The sequence below is a fragment of the Fusarium fujikuroi genome, chromosome FFUJ_chr10, assembly GCF_900079805.1.
Source record: "Fusarium fujikuroi IMI 58289 draft genome, chromosome FFUJ_chr10".
Classification (NCBI taxonomy): domain Eukaryota; kingdom Fungi; phylum Ascomycota; class Sordariomycetes; order Hypocreales; family Nectriaceae; genus Fusarium; species Fusarium fujikuroi.
Window position 1 is genome coordinate 2,488,186 of NC_036631.1, and position 16,684 is coordinate 2,504,869.

General features: G+C 47.5%; 7 protein-coding genes; 2 read left to right on the forward strand and 5 right to left on the reverse strand.

Annotated features, from left to right (window-relative positions):
• Positions 1-179: 179 nt before the first annotated feature.
• On the forward strand, positions 180-1,625 carry FFUJ_11189 (related to Metal tolerance protein 7; the record flags this gene model as incomplete). XM_023570059.1 has 8 exons in its annotated part: positions 180-476; positions 528-554; positions 602-679; positions 731-890; positions 940-1,010; positions 1,059-1,307; positions 1,355-1,472; positions 1,528-1,625. 8 exons carry the CDS (start codon positions 180-182, stop codon positions 1,623-1,625), a joined length of 1,098 nt encoding a protein of 365 aa, XP_023437183.1.
• A 182-nt stretch (positions 1,626-1,807) lies between these two features.
• FFUJ_11190 (related to transporter protein) lies at positions 1,808-3,852 on the reverse strand (the record flags this gene model as incomplete). XM_023570060.1 has 9 exons in its annotated part: positions 1,808-2,001; positions 2,073-2,133; positions 2,187-2,400; positions 2,455-2,601; positions 2,662-2,901; positions 2,961-3,335; positions 3,382-3,466; positions 3,524-3,534; positions 3,587-3,852. The coding sequence occupies 9 exons, from the start codon at positions 3,850-3,852 to the stop codon at positions 1,808-1,810; spliced, it is 1,593 nt and encodes a 530-aa protein (XP_023437225.1).
• Positions 3,853-4,359: 507 nt separating this feature from the next.
• On the reverse strand, positions 4,360-6,782 carry FFUJ_11191 (related to C6 transcription factor; the record flags this gene model as incomplete). XM_023570061.1 has 4 exons in its annotated part: positions 4,360-5,829; positions 5,882-6,462; positions 6,512-6,592; positions 6,647-6,782. The coding sequence occupies 4 exons, from the start codon at positions 6,780-6,782 to the stop codon at positions 4,360-4,362; spliced, it is 2,268 nt and encodes a 755-aa protein (XP_023437184.1).
• Positions 6,783-7,120: 338 nt separating this feature from the next.
• Positions 7,121-9,295, forward strand: FFUJ_11192 (uncharacterized protein; the record flags this gene model as incomplete). The annotated part of the gene is made up of 1 exon (XM_023570062.1): positions 7,121-9,295. The coding sequence occupies one exon, from the start codon at positions 7,121-7,123 to the stop codon at positions 9,293-9,295; it is 2,175 nt and encodes a 724-aa protein (XP_023437185.1).
• Positions 9,296-9,673: 378 nt separating this feature from the next.
• On the reverse strand, positions 9,674-11,272 carry FFUJ_11193 (related to glucuronyl hydrolase; the record flags this gene model as incomplete). Its single annotated transcript, XM_023570064.1, has 1 exon — positions 9,674-11,272. One exon carries the CDS (start codon positions 11,270-11,272, stop codon positions 9,674-9,676), a length of 1,599 nt encoding a protein of 532 aa, XP_023437186.1.
• A 2,827-nt stretch (positions 11,273-14,099) lies between these two features.
• Positions 14,100-14,504, reverse strand: FFUJ_11194 (uncharacterized protein; the record flags this gene model as incomplete). Its single annotated transcript, XM_023570065.1, has 1 exon — positions 14,100-14,504. The coding sequence occupies one exon, from the start codon at positions 14,502-14,504 to the stop codon at positions 14,100-14,102; it is 405 nt and encodes a 134-aa protein (XP_023437187.1).
• A 594-nt stretch (positions 14,505-15,098) lies between these two features.
• Positions 15,099-16,414, reverse strand: FFUJ_11195 (related to RTM1 protein; the record flags this gene model as incomplete). XM_023570066.1 has 3 exons in its annotated part: positions 15,099-15,281; positions 15,773-16,092; positions 16,141-16,414. 3 exons carry the CDS (start codon positions 16,412-16,414, stop codon positions 15,099-15,101), a joined length of 777 nt encoding a protein of 258 aa, XP_023437188.1.
• Between the last annotated feature and the right edge of the window lie 270 nt (positions 16,415-16,684).

Genomic DNA, 16,684 nt, shown 5'->3' on the forward strand with positions numbered 1-16,684 from the left:
GTATATCTAGATAGCTCCCCTCCTGGAATTGCTAAGAAATCGGTTTTCTGTGGCTTATATCAAAGAGCTGTATATGTCTTGCAAAAGCTTCCAGAAGGTTAGAAGAATACCCCTCTCGAAGACTACTCACAAACGTCAGCGCACCATCCTCCACGACGCGTTTATTCCAACACTCCATTATGGAGGAAGTTAGCGACCCTTTTGACCTCACATCACGACGACGCCAAGACGTGACAAAAGAACAAATCAAGAATGACTATCCACAAGGCGATGCGCGATTGCTTCGAAAGTACTATACCCGACAGAACAAGCTTATAGACCAATTTCTTGGCGTCGACGATGAAGAGAGGGCCCAGGCCGAAGAAGAGGCTCGAGTAGCGGGCAAGATTAAGTTTGCAGTCAACGCATCCTTTGTGGTCAACTTTTGCCTTTTTGTCATTCAACTGTACGCCGCTATTTCGACGGGATCACTGGCGGTATGACTATACATCCTTCTCAAAATGGCTGGCATCTAATTCGGTTTCCAGCTTTTTGCCACGGCAGCAGATGCTTTTGTAAGTAACGCTTGCTCGTCAAGTAATGTGATCTAACGTTGGCGCAGATGGATCTTGTGTCATCTTTTGTGATGCTCATCACCTCATGGCTAGCAGCGCGACCAAGCATCTACAAATATCCTGTCGTATGTAGTGTTATTCTCCAAGTCAACGACGCCTTGCTGACGGTATCCTAGGGTCGGACGCGGATTGAAACAATTGGCGTCATCCTTTTCTGTGCCCTCATGACAACCGTCGCAGTCCAGCTTCTGATAGAATCGGCCAGAACATTGGGCACTGGCAAGACCGAGTCTGAGGAGCTACACTTAATACCCATTATATTTGTTTGTGTTGCTAGTGAGTTGATCATCCAAGGCCCAGCACGCAATTTCTGATGGTGTTCCAGTCTTCAGTAAGGCATCTCTCATGCTGTATTGCATGACGTACCGCAAGTATCCATCGGTTCATGTGTTCTTTGTAAGTCTGATGCAGACCGTGGCGACTACTTTGCTGATCATCTGGTAGATCGACCACCGCAACGACATTGCTGTCAACAGTTTTGGCCTCATCATGTCGGTTGTAGGCGACAAGTTCATCTGGTACTTGGACCCTATCGGTGCTATCTGCATCGCACTTCTCATCCTCTTCTCCTGGATCTCTAATGCATTTGAGCAAATATGGCTATTGGTCGGCAAGGCGGCGCCTCAGGAGTTCATCGCCAAGCTAATCTACATGAGCATAACACATGACGACCAGATCTCCATGGTCGAGACGGTAAGCGGAAACACCAGATGCACTCATAAATAACTAACAAAGGAAAGTGCCGCGCGTATCATGCCGGGCAAAAGTACTATGTTGAGGTTGACATAGTCATGGATGAACAAACATCCCTCAAGATTAGCCATGATGTTGCTCAGTCACTACAGCGAAAGATTGAAGGTGAATTTATTTTATTGTCCTTGCAGACCGGACAAACATGTTAACATCTTTGCAGGGCTTGGGGATGTTGAGCGGGCATTTGTACACGTCGATTATGAGTGTGAACACAACATTCACGAAGAACACAAGCCACTTTATGACAGGAAGGCTTAATACAAGGAAGATTTGGGCATTGAGGCAATTTGCATTCATCGAACAACGAAAAGCCTCGTGTATTTATAACTTCATCCAATATACCCTGCTGCTATGCCCTTTCTTATTCCTCAAACAGCTCCTCCACAAGAGATAATGGTGCCTAGATACAGCGACCAGTATTTGCAAATGTTCTGCCAGGCTTACTTTATCTCCTTGATCCTCTCATCCTCGGCGTTCTTGTCCTCAACGTGAGCCTGTCCAACATGTTGATTAGTAGCCTTATCATCCAAACTGTCTGACCCAAGCTTCTCATTCTCTGCCTCTTCATTCTCCTCTTCTTCAATAGCCCTCTTATACAGGCCAGCTTTGATATCCCGTCTCCAGAGAAATTGACCTGCCAAAAATGAGTAAGATAACAACAGGTGAGACCGACGTTTGCTGAGAACCCCTTGGTCCAGCGAGGACCTTGGGTGATGGGGAACGCGACAACGTTATACCAGGTGAAGAAGGCCCAGCCGACAGTCATCTAAGCACTCGTTAATTTCGAGAAACAATGGGTTGCAGGAATGATCAACTTACCATGGCACCAGTAGTAAAGCTCCTTGCTTCATTGTCGTCCTTCATGATTAGATGCACCCAGGGGAAAAGCATGGGGGTAATGCAAGAACTCATGCCAAGGAGGAAATATGCAGCAAAATGTAAACCGAGAGGAATGTTCCAAACTAAAAGGGTCGAGTGGCAGAAGAGAAGGACAGTTCCTGCGAAACAAAAAGGCACCCAAATCGGATATACCCTGTAGAAAATGTGAGCTCGCTACGTAGAGGCTGGTAAGTCTGATCGAACTGACATAACAAACGAAGGTACAGTGATACCAACCACAATGGCCAGTGCTTGGACTCCAGTTGGTAGGACGTTAATCATCTCCACAGAGTACTGGCCAGTAGACTTTACCCAGACAATCATCTGGCCGGCAACCCAAGTAGTCAGTTGAAAGCTAGGGGTTTCGTTAGAACAAGAGCTAAAGTAGTCTGTGTCAAGAAAGTATGCCACTCACCAGACATAGGTGCCGACAGCGATGTAAAAGTGCCACTTACGGAAGACACGCTTCAGCATCTTCTTGCCAATCTTCTTGCTCTTCCTCATCCCATCGTCTTGCATACGTGCTTGAGCAAGCTTTTGGTCGTCTTCACTGAGCCACCAGACACGAGGACTAGTAGGCACACCTGGATAGAGAAAAAAGCCGGCAATAGCAATAGGTAGGGAAATTATGCCATCAATGATAAAGACCCAGCGCCTGAAGTTACAAGAGTCAGAGAGCCGCGAGAAATAGGGCACGGATTCCCGTCAACTTACCAGCCCGCCATGCCTCCCTTCCCGTCGAGACCGGCATGAGCGGCAGCTTGCATGTAGCCACCAAACATGGCACCGATATTGCTCGAAACATACCAGACTCCAGCACGTTTGAACACCTCATCAGACCGATACCAGGATGAAAGAACGTATAAAGAGCCAGTAGCAGCAGGAGTTTCGAACAGCCCCATAAGGAATCGCATGCCATAGATCATCGGTGCGCTCTTATTCCGGCACTGAATGAAGGTAATAATGGACCAGAGAGTTTCGCAGATGGGCAGAACCCAACGAGCGTATTTGGGACGAGAAATGAGCAGCATGCAGGGAATCTCCATCACCAGGTAGCCTATGTTATAGAAGGTAGAGAATAAGTTGTACCTGGATCGAGTCAGACTTGAAACTTAGAGGGATATGACCTACTGACTCGATCCCTTTGAGATTAAGCTCTTCTTTCATACCCGAGTTATAAGCATTGTTAATATTGGACTGGTCAAGCCACTTGATGAAGTCTATCAACTGTTAGCGCTACTATTACTAATAAATCCCAATTTCATGTCAGGACTTACACATAGAACAACTAAACGCGAGTCATTAGCCAATCGTCTCAATTAAAGAATGCTTGGACGTACATCAGGGGCAGAATGGTACGATCTAGCTTTCTGAGAAGTCGCTTCTCCTCCTTGCTGTAATGACCAGGGTACCAATTGAAGATGTAGAGCCAGGCGAGCCAGACACTCTTGGCCTCGGGCTTGGTCGCCGAACTGACGACAACCCCATTCTTGATTACTGGCTCAGGGATCTCTTCGGGGCTACCAGCGACATCTGGGCGAGTCTCGACCTCCTCATTCCTGGACTGGATCTCGGGCCTATCGTTGGTCCTCGATTGAGAGTTCATGGCGATGAACGCAAGGTGACACTGTTACAATGTGGGCAGTTTAGATCATGCCCTTAGATTGAGACATGAGCTAATGCAACTTGACTATAATGCTCTTCTTGTCCGTCTACTTGTATCTGTCGATCGCGCGCTTGTCCGCATTACCCCGCATGACCGTCCCCATGGGGTCACCCCAGTTGGAGGCTGGTCTGTCACCAAAAAGCCTTCGGGGCAAATGCGTCGGGGCAATTTTCTCGGGTAACGGAGGAAATACAAGCTTTAACAGGTGCCAGGTCTGTGGGAAATCTGGCGTAGTTTACGGCAAGCCGAGTTGTGAACTGGACTTCTATACGAAAATCCTGTTCCGCTGCTGCTGTCGGTGAATGCTACACCGAAAGTCGACTGCTGCCATTCGCGACTCTCAACACACCAAACCCTGATTCTTTGTAAACAATTGGCCATTTGTAGTTGCTGGACTTTAATGGGAATAGATGAGAAATACATTGGCTATTACTATACTACAAACCTTCAGAAGCACCCGCTCTCGTGTTCAGTGCCAAAGATGCCATCATCAAAGCTAATAATGCGATCCATATCAATAAACTCGGTATCAAGGAGCATCTGGGAAATCATCCCCAAATCTCCGCTTCCTACACTACAGCTTTGCCCTTCTTGGTCATTGGCTATGCTAGAAGTCGTACCAGGGTAGTACGCGTTGGCTGATACATTCCCCGTGAATGAGGGTCCCCCATTCTCTTCAGCTGGATGTCTAGCGAGTTGATGACCTTGAAATCTCGGAGCCGCATTCAATAGTTTTGAGATTGACCGAGAGTGATTAACCTCTGTTGTATAAGCCGAAGGGTTGATATTGAAAGATGCTTCTCGAACGCATCGAGTATGCAAGTCAACAAGAACAGCCTGATACTTGGATGCAAGATTCTCCTTAGGCCCGAGCTGATGGGGCCCCGCCCATCGTTCAGCCATGGTCTCTAGGTTTTGTATCAATACCCAGAACTCGGATGATAAAGATTCAGTTGCATGACACCGCCAAAGTAAAAGCAGAACTCTGGCCGCAAGGTATACACAAAAAGAATATTGATTATTGAGAGGCCCTATATGCTCAGCAATCTGCAAGTAATGATTCGTTATGGTGGCGATCTCGATAGCAGCCGCTTGGCAAGTATCGAGGCTACAGAAACTTGGTAGTCTTGTTCGGAAAGTCCAGTTTAGAGGAGGAAAGGCGATGGGCTGATGGAGTAGTATCATAGATGCATTGTGCGTGACATGCGCTAGCGTAAGGTTTGGATCCATCCTTGACGATTGCTGAGCAATATTCACTTTCCATTTCTTGGGGAGGAGCATCTTCCAGTGTACCAGTCGTACGTCAAGCTCCTTAAAGCGAGTGAGCCAACCACTGAGATCATTGTGATCCTTGATATTAACTTTCTGCTGGAGGAAATAACTCGTGACGCGACTCAATGACTCGGTTGCCTCGATACAATACGCAAAAGCCCCGACTGTCGACATATCAACAGAAGACGCTGCTGCTCCCGGTGATGCCGTTGCTTCGGAAGGTGTAAAACCACCTTCATCAGTGGTAGCCGGTACAGTGGCAGAATGTGAAGGGAGAAACGCGATGGGGTTTCCAATGCGTGCGGCTGATTTATCCCAAATCCCAAAGTATGGGGTCGATACAGACTCTTCTTTCCTCCATGATATTCCGTCACAGGGCAATCGGCGGTTTACATCATCTGAGGTAAGGCTAGTATTCCAGCCTGTGGTGAAGGAGCAGAATCGATCTAGGTTGAAGACACACCAGAAGACTCTTCTTCTCTCTTCAGCTTCTGTCCATCCTTGTGGCGGATTTAGGGAAGTATTTGGTTGAGAAAATGAAGAGCGGTCTGCTTCCTCGCTTTCTATTGTGAGTTGGAGATATCCAGCCATACGAGTCAAAGCACCGATGAGTGACCAAGCTCGACACTCCTCTCCGTCACCAATCTAAAAGGCGAATCAGTCATGAGAGTCAATCAAGGATTTAATATAAGCTTACATCGCGAAAACAAATAATTATTAGGGCCTGTAGGTTCTCCACTGTCAGACTCTTGGTAGCTTTGGATACCACCCAGTCTCTCACAGCTTCTTGGTCGTCAATGAGACTCTGTGCTATTTCGGCGATGTCTCTCCTGGGAACATGATACGAGGCACTTAACATCATGGCTTGGAGGACAGGGAGCAGACATCGGTCGTCCCCATGATCTTGACGTCTTTGGCGAAATCGGGCCTCGTGTATCATTGGAATCCATGGGTGTATCTGCCGAAAGTACGCGTCTATGACCAGATCTAGGATGGCATCATCGGGTAAACCTGGCTGATTGACGGCATACTGAGACCTTTCTCGATACCCGACATGTTTTTCTGTTCGACGACGTTTACATGTCGAATCAATAGAAGCTTCTGGAGAAGCGGTAAGAGTAGGATTGCCGAGTTTGCATATCTCGCGGGCAAGAGAGGATAGTAGACTCTGTCTATCTACAGCTTCTTGTTGTGAGCTCGCCTGAGTAGTTGATGCCTCTTTGTCGCGAAGGTTTTCTAACTCTTTCTGTTGTTTTGAGATCGTCCGTTCCAATGTATCTTATATCTGATCAGTCATAATACCGTGGTAAATGGGCACTGACCGCACCAAGCCGTTTGTGCACGTTTTCGATGGCGCCGCCTTTCATGCCAGGTCTGGCGCGCTTTGTCTCGTAGACGCAATCTTGTCCTGGAAGGACTTGTTACATATCTCGTTATGAAGAGGAGCATCATGTAACCATACCTGTCTTGCGACAGTGTTCGCAGATTGGCGTCTCCCGTGAGCATCGAAGCTTACGTTTCCGACAGCAGTTGCAAGCAAGCCCTGCATCGGGGGCTTGAGCAGTCTGCTCCGGCTGAGTGGGGTCGTCGTTATCCATCCTATCGCTTTGCAAAGAGTGAAAGAACGCCGCACAGTTGTATGTGAGTGTCAAAGATGAGAGAAGACGGGAGTTCAATTCTCCCGAGTTATTTAGCCCGGGGGCCGCTTGAGATACCCCGAGGTGCCGAACAACCCCGCACGTTGATGGGTGACTGGCTTATGCTAACTTGGCTTCTCATCGCTCAAGCTGGATCGATAATCGGACCAATATTCACCGAGATCATCTAAATTAATCTAGCTCTCTCCAAATTCATATTGTTCTTGGTCACGATTGGTAATCTGGGTCACCCTTTGTATCTTCGACATCACAATTCGTGTCTCGCCCATCAGCCTGCCATGCCTGGATTACCCGGCTTTTCTGATAATCCCTTCCGGGATCGTCATGATCTTATACGTGCAGCCACCGCTATTATCAAACCATTGGGGCAATACAGGTCCAAGTCCAACGCTCGCGTGAAGCTATTTCCATCGACTGCTGCGGCCTTTGACGATGTCGCCGCCCAGCTTGAAGGTTTTGCTCGTCCACTATGGGCAATATCAAGCCTCGTGGATAAATCCACAGACCCTTCACTGCGTTCCTGGCTCCGCGGCATTGAGGCTGGTGTCGATCCAGAGAATCCCGAATACTGGGGTCATCTCGGATCTTTTGACCAGCGCATGGTGGAAATGGAATCAATAGCTTTCGCCTTACTGACGGAACCTCATGTGATTCTGTCATTCTTAAACCCTGAGTCTACGAAGAACCTGGAAAAATGGTTGCAACAAATTAACAAGTTTGATATGCCGCGAAACAATTGGCGGTGGTTCCGAGTTCTGGTGAATTTGGCACTGATGAAGGTACTGGGGTCCGACAAAGAGAAAGCGAGACAAGCCATGGATGCCGACTTTGAATTGCTCGATCAGTTCTATCTCGGAGAGGGATGGTCGTCGGATGGTGCTTGGGGGGAAGACAGGAAGCAGGCAGATTACTACTCTGGAAGTTTCGCCATGCAATTCGCACAGCTACTGTACGTCCACTTCGCAGTAGATGACGTGAAAAGAGTCGCGAAATATCGACAGCAAGCGATAGAATTTGCGTCTGAGTACTGGAGATACTTTGACACAAACGGTGCTGCTATCCCCTTCGGTAGAAGTATGACTTACCGATTCGCCTGTGGAGCTTTCTGGTCTGCCCTTGCTCTCTCCGAAGTCCAATCATCCGAGCCGAGACTTAGCCTGGGTACAATCAAGGGACTTCTCCTGCGGCACTTGCGATGGTGGGCGAAACATCCAGAGATCTTCAATTCAGACGGTACAATGAATATTGGCTATGCATACCCCAACATGTATATCTCAGAGGATTATAATTCCAGACAGTCTGTGTACTGGTGCTTGAAGTCTTTCGTCGTGCTTGGGCTACCATCAGACCACCCATTCTGGACCGTCCAAGAAGAACCCCATCCAATCTATGGCTTGATTCCAAGCGCCAGACACCCCGACAATGCAAGGACCTTTCCAGCACCTCACCAGATAGTATGTCACTCTGAAGAGCATCATTATCTTCTATCAGCGGGACAGATGACTACTAAGATGTTCAAAGCCAGAGAAGCAAAGTATGGAAAGTTCGCATACTCTTCTGCCTTTGGATACAGCGTACCAACTGGCATGGAACTCCACCAAATTGCACCTGACAGCACTTTGACTGTGAAGTTGGATGAAGATGGACCGTGGAGGGTCAGGTCGCAGCCGGTTGACGTTCGTTTCGACACTATACTTATTCACTCTGCAAAAGGCCGTGGTCATCTTCCTTCCACTACTAGCACGTGGAGACCAGTCGAGAGCGTGGACATAGCAATCCAGACGACTCTGATTCCTTTAACTTACCACTACCCGGGATGGCATCTTCGTATCCATCGCATAAGAGGCCTTGGAGCAGTCAATGGCATCCCGTGGTTTAACTGCTTCGAAATGGTGGACAGCTCCTTCGCAGTAGACGCGCTCACGGATGCAGGGTATCATATTCCCGCGAACGACACGTCAAAGATTAAGCATCACGGGCAGTTCGCTGAAGGGTATGTTACTGAGCAAGCTAGCGTCCTGGTCAAATCTCGACGCGGAGTCAGTGGCATTGTTGATCTGACACCAAGCATCCACCTCAAAGGAGGCCTTGCCCGCGATCAAGCGAAGCTAGGACGCAGAGGTTATCTGATTCAAGCAGATCCCAACACAAATCTAGTCTCACAGAAGACGTTGATTCCGTCCATTCGGTATTCTGGTGCAGGTGCCGCGGGTAATCAGTCCAACATGCCCGTCGCGTCGGAGGCTCCGCTATCAGCTTTTGTTGTAACTGCAGTGTTTGGCGTGAGCAACGTAAATCAGAGCATGGAGCATGTGCCTAATGACTGGTACTATCTCCAGGACGATTGGGCCTACAAGAATATGCTAGAGATTGATGTAACAGCAGCTGGGGAAACACATATCAGTATTCAACAGGTAACACCTCGGGGGGCCTCGGGAAGAGGGCCTACGTAGAGCTATACTCAGTCAAAATGCAAAGACAGAACATCTTCATGTCTACCCTGAGAGCCTTTCCATATCTACAAGTATATTTCTGGGCTATTTGCCCTGGTTATCGTCTCTTACTTACAGGTCACAAATATCAACCCTCTGAAGAACCTCCTTAATTATACTAGTCGCGCAACTACAGATCAATATTATAATTTACTGTCAGAATAAGAGAAATCAGCATGGTATCAAAAGTATCTACTGCCATAGCTGGGAGAACCTGTATCTAAGTTCTCTTCTCTGCCGATTTAAGCGCTCAGCCACGAGTCTCAACTACATAAAACACATCTAGCTAAAAACCTATAGATAACAGGTATCATGATGACTAACCAGGAGAACCCGTATCTAGGCCAGACCCATACTTAGAAGAAGGTTTCCGACCTCGACAAGATAGTAATCTCCATATACCAGTCCGTGGTTTGCATATCGTCTCTTGGCGTTTTCATTGTTGTTAGCTGTCCCATTCTTCAAAAGAGCATCAAACGTGGTCCCCGAGACAGTATCTTCCACTTTGATGGACTTTCCACCGTCTTCAGAGGTGGTCATCACGACTTTCTCGGTAGCGAGACAAACATCCAACGTGTCCTTGACGATTTCAATAGATGCGTCGAAGAAGTGGCCTGACAACGTGTATCTTCCCAACCCAGCAAGCGCCTGAGATATCAATAACATTCCATTGGCAGCAATGACACCAGCTGATGAATCACGAAGAGGCTCTCGAGGATTCTCAATGGGCGCATCGAAGTCCCAGAGCGGCACATGTCGCCCTCGGCGAGCGCTTTTGTGTCCTGAACTGCACTGAACCGGAAGCTCGACACAAGAAGGGGATGTCTCTAGTCTATGTAGGAAGTACTCGGCGCATCCGCAAGCTGCGTCAAGGAACCTTTCCTTTTTGGTCCAGTTGTAAGTCTGTGCATAACCAAGGATAGCCCACGCTTGACCCCTCGACCATGTCGAATCATCGGTATAGCCCTGGGCTGTCCGTCGCCATTTCAAATCTCCTGTTTTGGGGTCAATGTTGGCAACATGACAAGTTGAGTAGAGTTGCCCCTGATATCCGCTCTTGAGAGTTGAACTCGCAGTCTCTTGTCGAAGATGCGTCTTCAATAATGTTGTTGCATGGGATGAAGCAATGTCAGCGAGTCTCTGTTCACCCGTCTGTGCAGCAGCATAGAATAACAGGTCAAGATTGCACATGCTATCAATGATGGTTAGTAGATTGTTCTCCATATCTGTGATGGTGATGTCCTTCTTCAGAAGGCAGTCCCAGCTGCGAATGGCACCAGCAGCTAACACATAACGGGTAGCCAAGTTGTGAGCTGCTTGTATGATAGAACCTAAACTTCTTTCACTTCCGAATAGTTCAAAGTCTCTCCGGAGGGCCGGCATGATGATAAAGCCAATGTCGTGGGTGTCTGTTCTGCTAGCCATGGCATGAAGTGGCTCAGACCATGACTTGCATAACGGGAGTAAATGGCCCCTGGTAATCATGGATGATCCGTGTCCGGGGCTGCCGGCCCTGATCGATCTCGGGTATCTGATGGATCGCTCGAGCAACGTGTACAGTATTCCCGGGAAAAAACCACATGTCCAGAACTCAGGTTCGCGAATTTCCCATCGCCCTAGCTTCGGGCCTTGCTGGGGCACGATTTCGGGGAAACCATGGTGTGCCGGGTCAAAGCCTTGCAAGACCCTACTCGCTGCACGATAGGGTTTGGCAAGGATATTCTCATCAAAAAGATCTGATAGAACTTTGTGTAGAGCAGGTCTCTCATGACTGCTTTCTGCTGCTTCTTCTGACCATGAGGTTTCACTCAAAGATGCATGCTCATACTCGATCGTGGATGATGCAGACGAATCGCTGCATATCATGTCACCACGTTTGGCAGTAGCTACAAATGGTTTGCTAGCTGCAATTGAGGTGTCTTGTAGTAATGGAATCATTATGGAAATTGCATGGGGAATCAAGGATAGAATCTGCAGTCGCAACCTCCAAGTTCAAGGCCAGATGTTTATCTAAATGAGTTCTCACTTGTAGTCTAAATGCTAGCGCTTACTAAAATGGTATTGCAGGTCATTCCCATAGTTAAAGTGGACCGACCGTCTGAGATAGCCCGCCTCCCTCTGGTGGCGGAGTATCTAGCTCGGTCTGCGGGCGAATTCGGATGCTGCCTCACACTAATTAGCTCTTCACAAATAAGGCAACCAACACAACCCAGAGTTGCAGTAAGTTTAATTTTCTCGCGGGGAACCAGGACTATACTCTTCGTGACCTAAACTAGTAGGCAAATTTAATGATGTTATAGTCGAGGTAAGGCGTGCCATGTAAGCATTAGCTTTCGGTCCACTCAACTCAAAATAACGCTCCCACGAACCTATCTCATGCAGCATACTAATTAATGCTCGGGGACGGTCAACGAGTAAACCTTTCCCTTCTGGCCGAGTGTTCCCATACTCGATTGACAAAGTGTGCACCTTGGAGAAGTCCATAGCGTCCAACCAGAGCTGCATGTTGTCCATTGATAACCTTACAATCGATGTATGTCGTTGATCATACCACCTTCGTGCAATTCCGTCTCCATGCCATGCAGAGTAGCCTGTCAGGCCAGCGGGATATTTGAATTTGTATGACAGCTCATTTCATTTCCATCGGCCACGATAATATATTTCTGTTGCCCATCTTATAACGGCATTTGTGGAACTCGACACTGGCCATGTGCCATCATCGTTTGCCCAATGTGGTGTTCCTGACCGCATATATTCCAACTCAGACTTTTGAAACTCGTAGTCATATAGCGATAGTACTTGTGGCGCCGATAGCGATCGCTTCCGTCCGGCCGGAATGGCAGATTGTAACCATCGGGAAACTCTGTGCAACTTGGCCCACCGTTCCTCAGGTCGACCTCAGTGATGTTGCTGCATGTTGTCATGGCGTTGTGCACAGCTTCCCATCTGCCGAATGGCTGGTACGATGGCACGATTGATCGAAGAATCGAAGGACAGGGGTCTTTGTCAGTCCACAGTGGTGGCTCGGGCCATCTGCTCGCGAATGCGGACAAAAAGGAACATGCAAGGAGTAAAGACCTAGTAAAATACCTCCTGCCTGTTACGTGCGACATTTCTCATTAGTTCTGTTAATGTTGTAGAAGGAAGATTGCGGATTTTCGAAGGATTTATAATGTTGCTGATGACGTGTTGGCTAAGAACACCGTGTTGTCATTTATTACCTATTTTCGCAGCCTAAAGCTTAACCTTATAGGCGGCTGTTAAATCACATAGTACATTGCTTGCAACTCCTGTAATATAGAGATACACTACTCCTTTGCAGAACCTTGCCCTGGAACTGAAAACAGATTGAGGTTGCATGGACCGTAAAGATACTAACGGCCAGGTATATTATGGCATTTTGCGGGCCACTCAGTTTGGTCCATGGCTGGATAAAAAAGCTAGGCATGCCCCCATCAACAATGCGCTCAAGGTTAGACAATTGACTTGTGATAAGGTTAGGGTTTTCAAAGAGGTTTCAGCCCCCAGGGAACAAAGGTAAAGGGCACCAATAAACACATACAGGCAAAATACCCCTTGCCCTCACTATTGCCTAGGATCTAGATTTTGGCTGGGAAGCTAGAAATCCTGATGGACAGTTGGACAATCCCGTCCTCGAGCTCAGGATAGGAGCCAAGAGCATAGCCTAGACCAATGGGAGGGCAAACGTCGGTCTAGACGCCGATGAGATAAAGTCCAACACATGGCAGGATAGAGTAGACATCTGTGCTGGCGCCGACGCCGTACAGATGTCAGCCAGTTGCTGCTAGAAGTGGCACTAGGAGGTACACTCATAGCTTGTTCTCAGGCTCGCAAATTCCATTCCTCTTGCGGCCTATGAATTAGTAGCTAGTCGGTCAGTGTACCGCCAATAAGCACTTTCATAAAGCTTCCAATCATGGGAGGGTATATAGATAGGGACCATTTGGGAAGCTGTGAAGTTATAAGGTGGGATGGAGAAGAAGCTTGCTTGAGTGGTCATAATGACACTCGTGACAAGAGTCGATATGGTGATCTGGCAACTTGCCCATAGGGCATCAAGGAGGCACTACTAAGACATCCATTCAATCATCATTGCCATGTTCAAAATGAATGTCCGGGTGATACAACGCCACCCAGTTGGCATCAAAGGTGTATATCACGCAGCCCCAACTTTGCAAACTCATTTGAAAGCCTTGGTGAGTGACGTTCTCAGGCTACACTAAAATCCTTGAGGGGCTTGGGCCAGCGATATCGAAAGCTGTGATGCCAGGAAGGATCACAGGTGGGAAGTCAAATGGCTTTCCAGAGCGAACACGAACATTCTTGTATATGGAATAGCAGAAGTCCAGCTATTATCGATACCAATAACATGACGATTCTTTATATTTCGACGCGACCTGTCATTTGAGAAAGCGAATGATGCAGATATATGTGGCGGTGCCAAACAGATGTCTTCAAATTAGGCAATTAGAAGGTCGGGCTTTCTGAAGGTATCTGCAAAGGCATCGAACTCCCACTCAGGAATGGCTGTTACAGCCTGTGAGACTCCGCAACGAAGATTACCTTTGTTGATGTCACACCAGTACTCGACTACCTCATCCCAAAGATCTTTTGTCTGTTTGTTGGTGTTCGGTGCGGATTCCTTAACTCGTGGAGGTTTCGGCTCGTCTCCTTGCCCGCCCAATACCCCATCGGGCCCCAAACTGTAGTTCGTTCTCCCTTAGCCTCATATCGAGTGTTCGCTTCATTGGAAGTCCACAGGCCTATTAGGCCTAGGAGGGCAAGATGGGCTGTTTTTTGAGTCGAAGAGTTCGGCTTCAGAGAAAAGAGAAACGTCGAATTCACCTAGGGTATCGGTCGAATTGGTTGGACCAAGTGAAGAGACAGTAATGCCAGCCAGGAACTTGCTACGGTGAACCTGAGGCCCGGGGGTTGAGGAAGTAATACCAATAGTCAGACTGCCTCTTGCCATGCTGACACAATCGAATGACATAACGGGACCGGTAACTAGCCCACACTGCGCGAAGACAAATTTCTCAAGTCTTAGGCCACCACCTTTCGGTGAAGATACAGAAGCAATAGAGTCCATATTGGGCAGCTCATATGTGTACAATGTCTCTGTGCCCTCTTGATATTGGCAATGAGACATGGTATCTTTGATCCTACCTAACCTCGACTATGCTATCTTGAGGATATTGCTTGGCTTTAGTTACTATCTCGTTACTGAAAGAACTCGCAAGGTCCATGATGTACCTTTGATTAATGACTGAGTGAGTTATATAGCTCTCGATTGTGTTCAGTTGCTTATACGGCGTACAGCTAGTCAGAAAGTAGATGTGGTCGGCGTTATCTCTTTTTGAGGCCCCTATATGCCTTCTCACTAATGAGAGCTTTATGGAAGTAAATCCACTCTAATAGTCTCTGATATTATGGGTGGGAGAAGTGCAGATAAGAGAGTGGAGCAGTCCTGGTAAAGTGCTGCACTCTTGAATGACAACTGAAAGCTCTTTGGTAGGAATCGCAATAATACGAATACAAGATTGAAATCGGTTACTGGTGTTGTAGACATTGCGGCACCAGCCCAGATTGGCTCTCCAAACGAGCTAGACCCATCGCAAAGGCCAAAACTGCATGACAGACAATCGACGGGGCTTTTCATAGCTGCTGAAATATTTGGCCTTGCTTTCAGCTTCATGGGCCGATGAGGCAGTTGCCTTGAATCTGAAATGTACTTCAGATTGTCTTATAGTGAGGAATGAAAGGTGACGGCGCTCATACCATCAACAATGACGTGATGGGCGAGAAACGCGATACCTAGCCTCGAGAGTGACACATACTCGGGATTTGGAAAATCCGAGTCGCGGACATCCTTCACTATAACAATTCTCCAGTCTAGTTTATCAGGAGAAAACAACTCAGCATGCTCCTATCTAAGAACTTAGGCCAGGTGTTGGGAAACGGGACTGTGTTTATATATATCCTTCCTGCCACTTCGCAAGACTACGGTTGCCGGAAGATCCATATCGCCCAAAGGATCATGGAAATCGGGCTCACACTCAAATCAATCGGGTTGGTTTGCCAACAAGACAGGGGCCTGTCAGATTCCTTGTCAACTTACGGTTCAAGCATTTCAAAATTTTATTCAAGGAGGCTAGAATCTGTCTATATCTTAGCAGTATAACCGTCTGTTTTTATTCACTGAAGGAATGGACCTACAGACAAATGAAAATCTCTATCGTAAAACCTCCTCGAACTATAACTATTTATCGCGCTGAAACTATTGTTGTATTTTGACTATGACCCAGGGCGCGGAATATGCGGAAAACCCAGCGTCATCTCGCTCTCTGCCTCGCAAAAACTTTTTCTCCTGCTATTAAAATACTTTGAGGGATGAAAAACGTGAAAGCCGATGCTGACAATAGCCATGGGAATTGCATCGAGGGCATAGATATACACCTCTTTAGATTGCAGCTCTCCATCACGTCCTTCAACGTACTCAATCATTCGAAAAAGCGATCGTACGAGGATGAGTGCGCTTGCTACGGAAATGACGACCATGAACTTTTGCCAGCCGTAAGGCTGTACTAGAGACTTGTTGAGAAATAGGAAGTGGAACGATGTCGCCAGCGCAATAAAGAGGGTGAAAAACACGAGCTGTACCATTATGCCAGCAGTTACAACGCTTTCTACTGTCGTCTCGTTGTCTGCGGTGTCAACCTTGACGAACTTTCCACCATCTGAAAACCGTTAGTCATGGCTATTATTTGGCTGATATGCAGACTTACCAACCGCTTGCAGCGCAATTGATACTATGTCGCCAACGAGGAAGACTTTCGTCAGCCAGTTCGGCTTAAGCAACGAGAACTGCTCCCCCTCCAATTTTCGGATGTATCGTCCCAGACCCATGTAGATGGATGCAGCATAGCATGTGGGTCCCAGAAGAAGAAGTAAATTCTGTACAACACAAGGACCAAAGGTGTAGTTCGGCGACTCCCGGGCACTGACTGCGCGACTAACAAAAGCGATGGCCTCGACTGATGAGTAGACTCTGTTAGCCATCGGTCGAGAAGAGCGGGATAAATAGTCGGACTTACACAGTAAGCCAACTAGAAATGGCACGAAAAACCATGTTCTTGTTCTAATAGTTTGGAAGAGGTGAACAGCAAATGACAGGATAAAGATGACTGCAAAAATCGTTGCTACAGGAAGAGAAGGTTCGTAATAATAATAATTTACCATTATGTCGTCAATCACTAGCGACAGGAAATAAGTATAAAGTAAACAGAGCGAAACGGGAGTTCCAGTTGTTAATGCAAAGAGGCGTTCTTA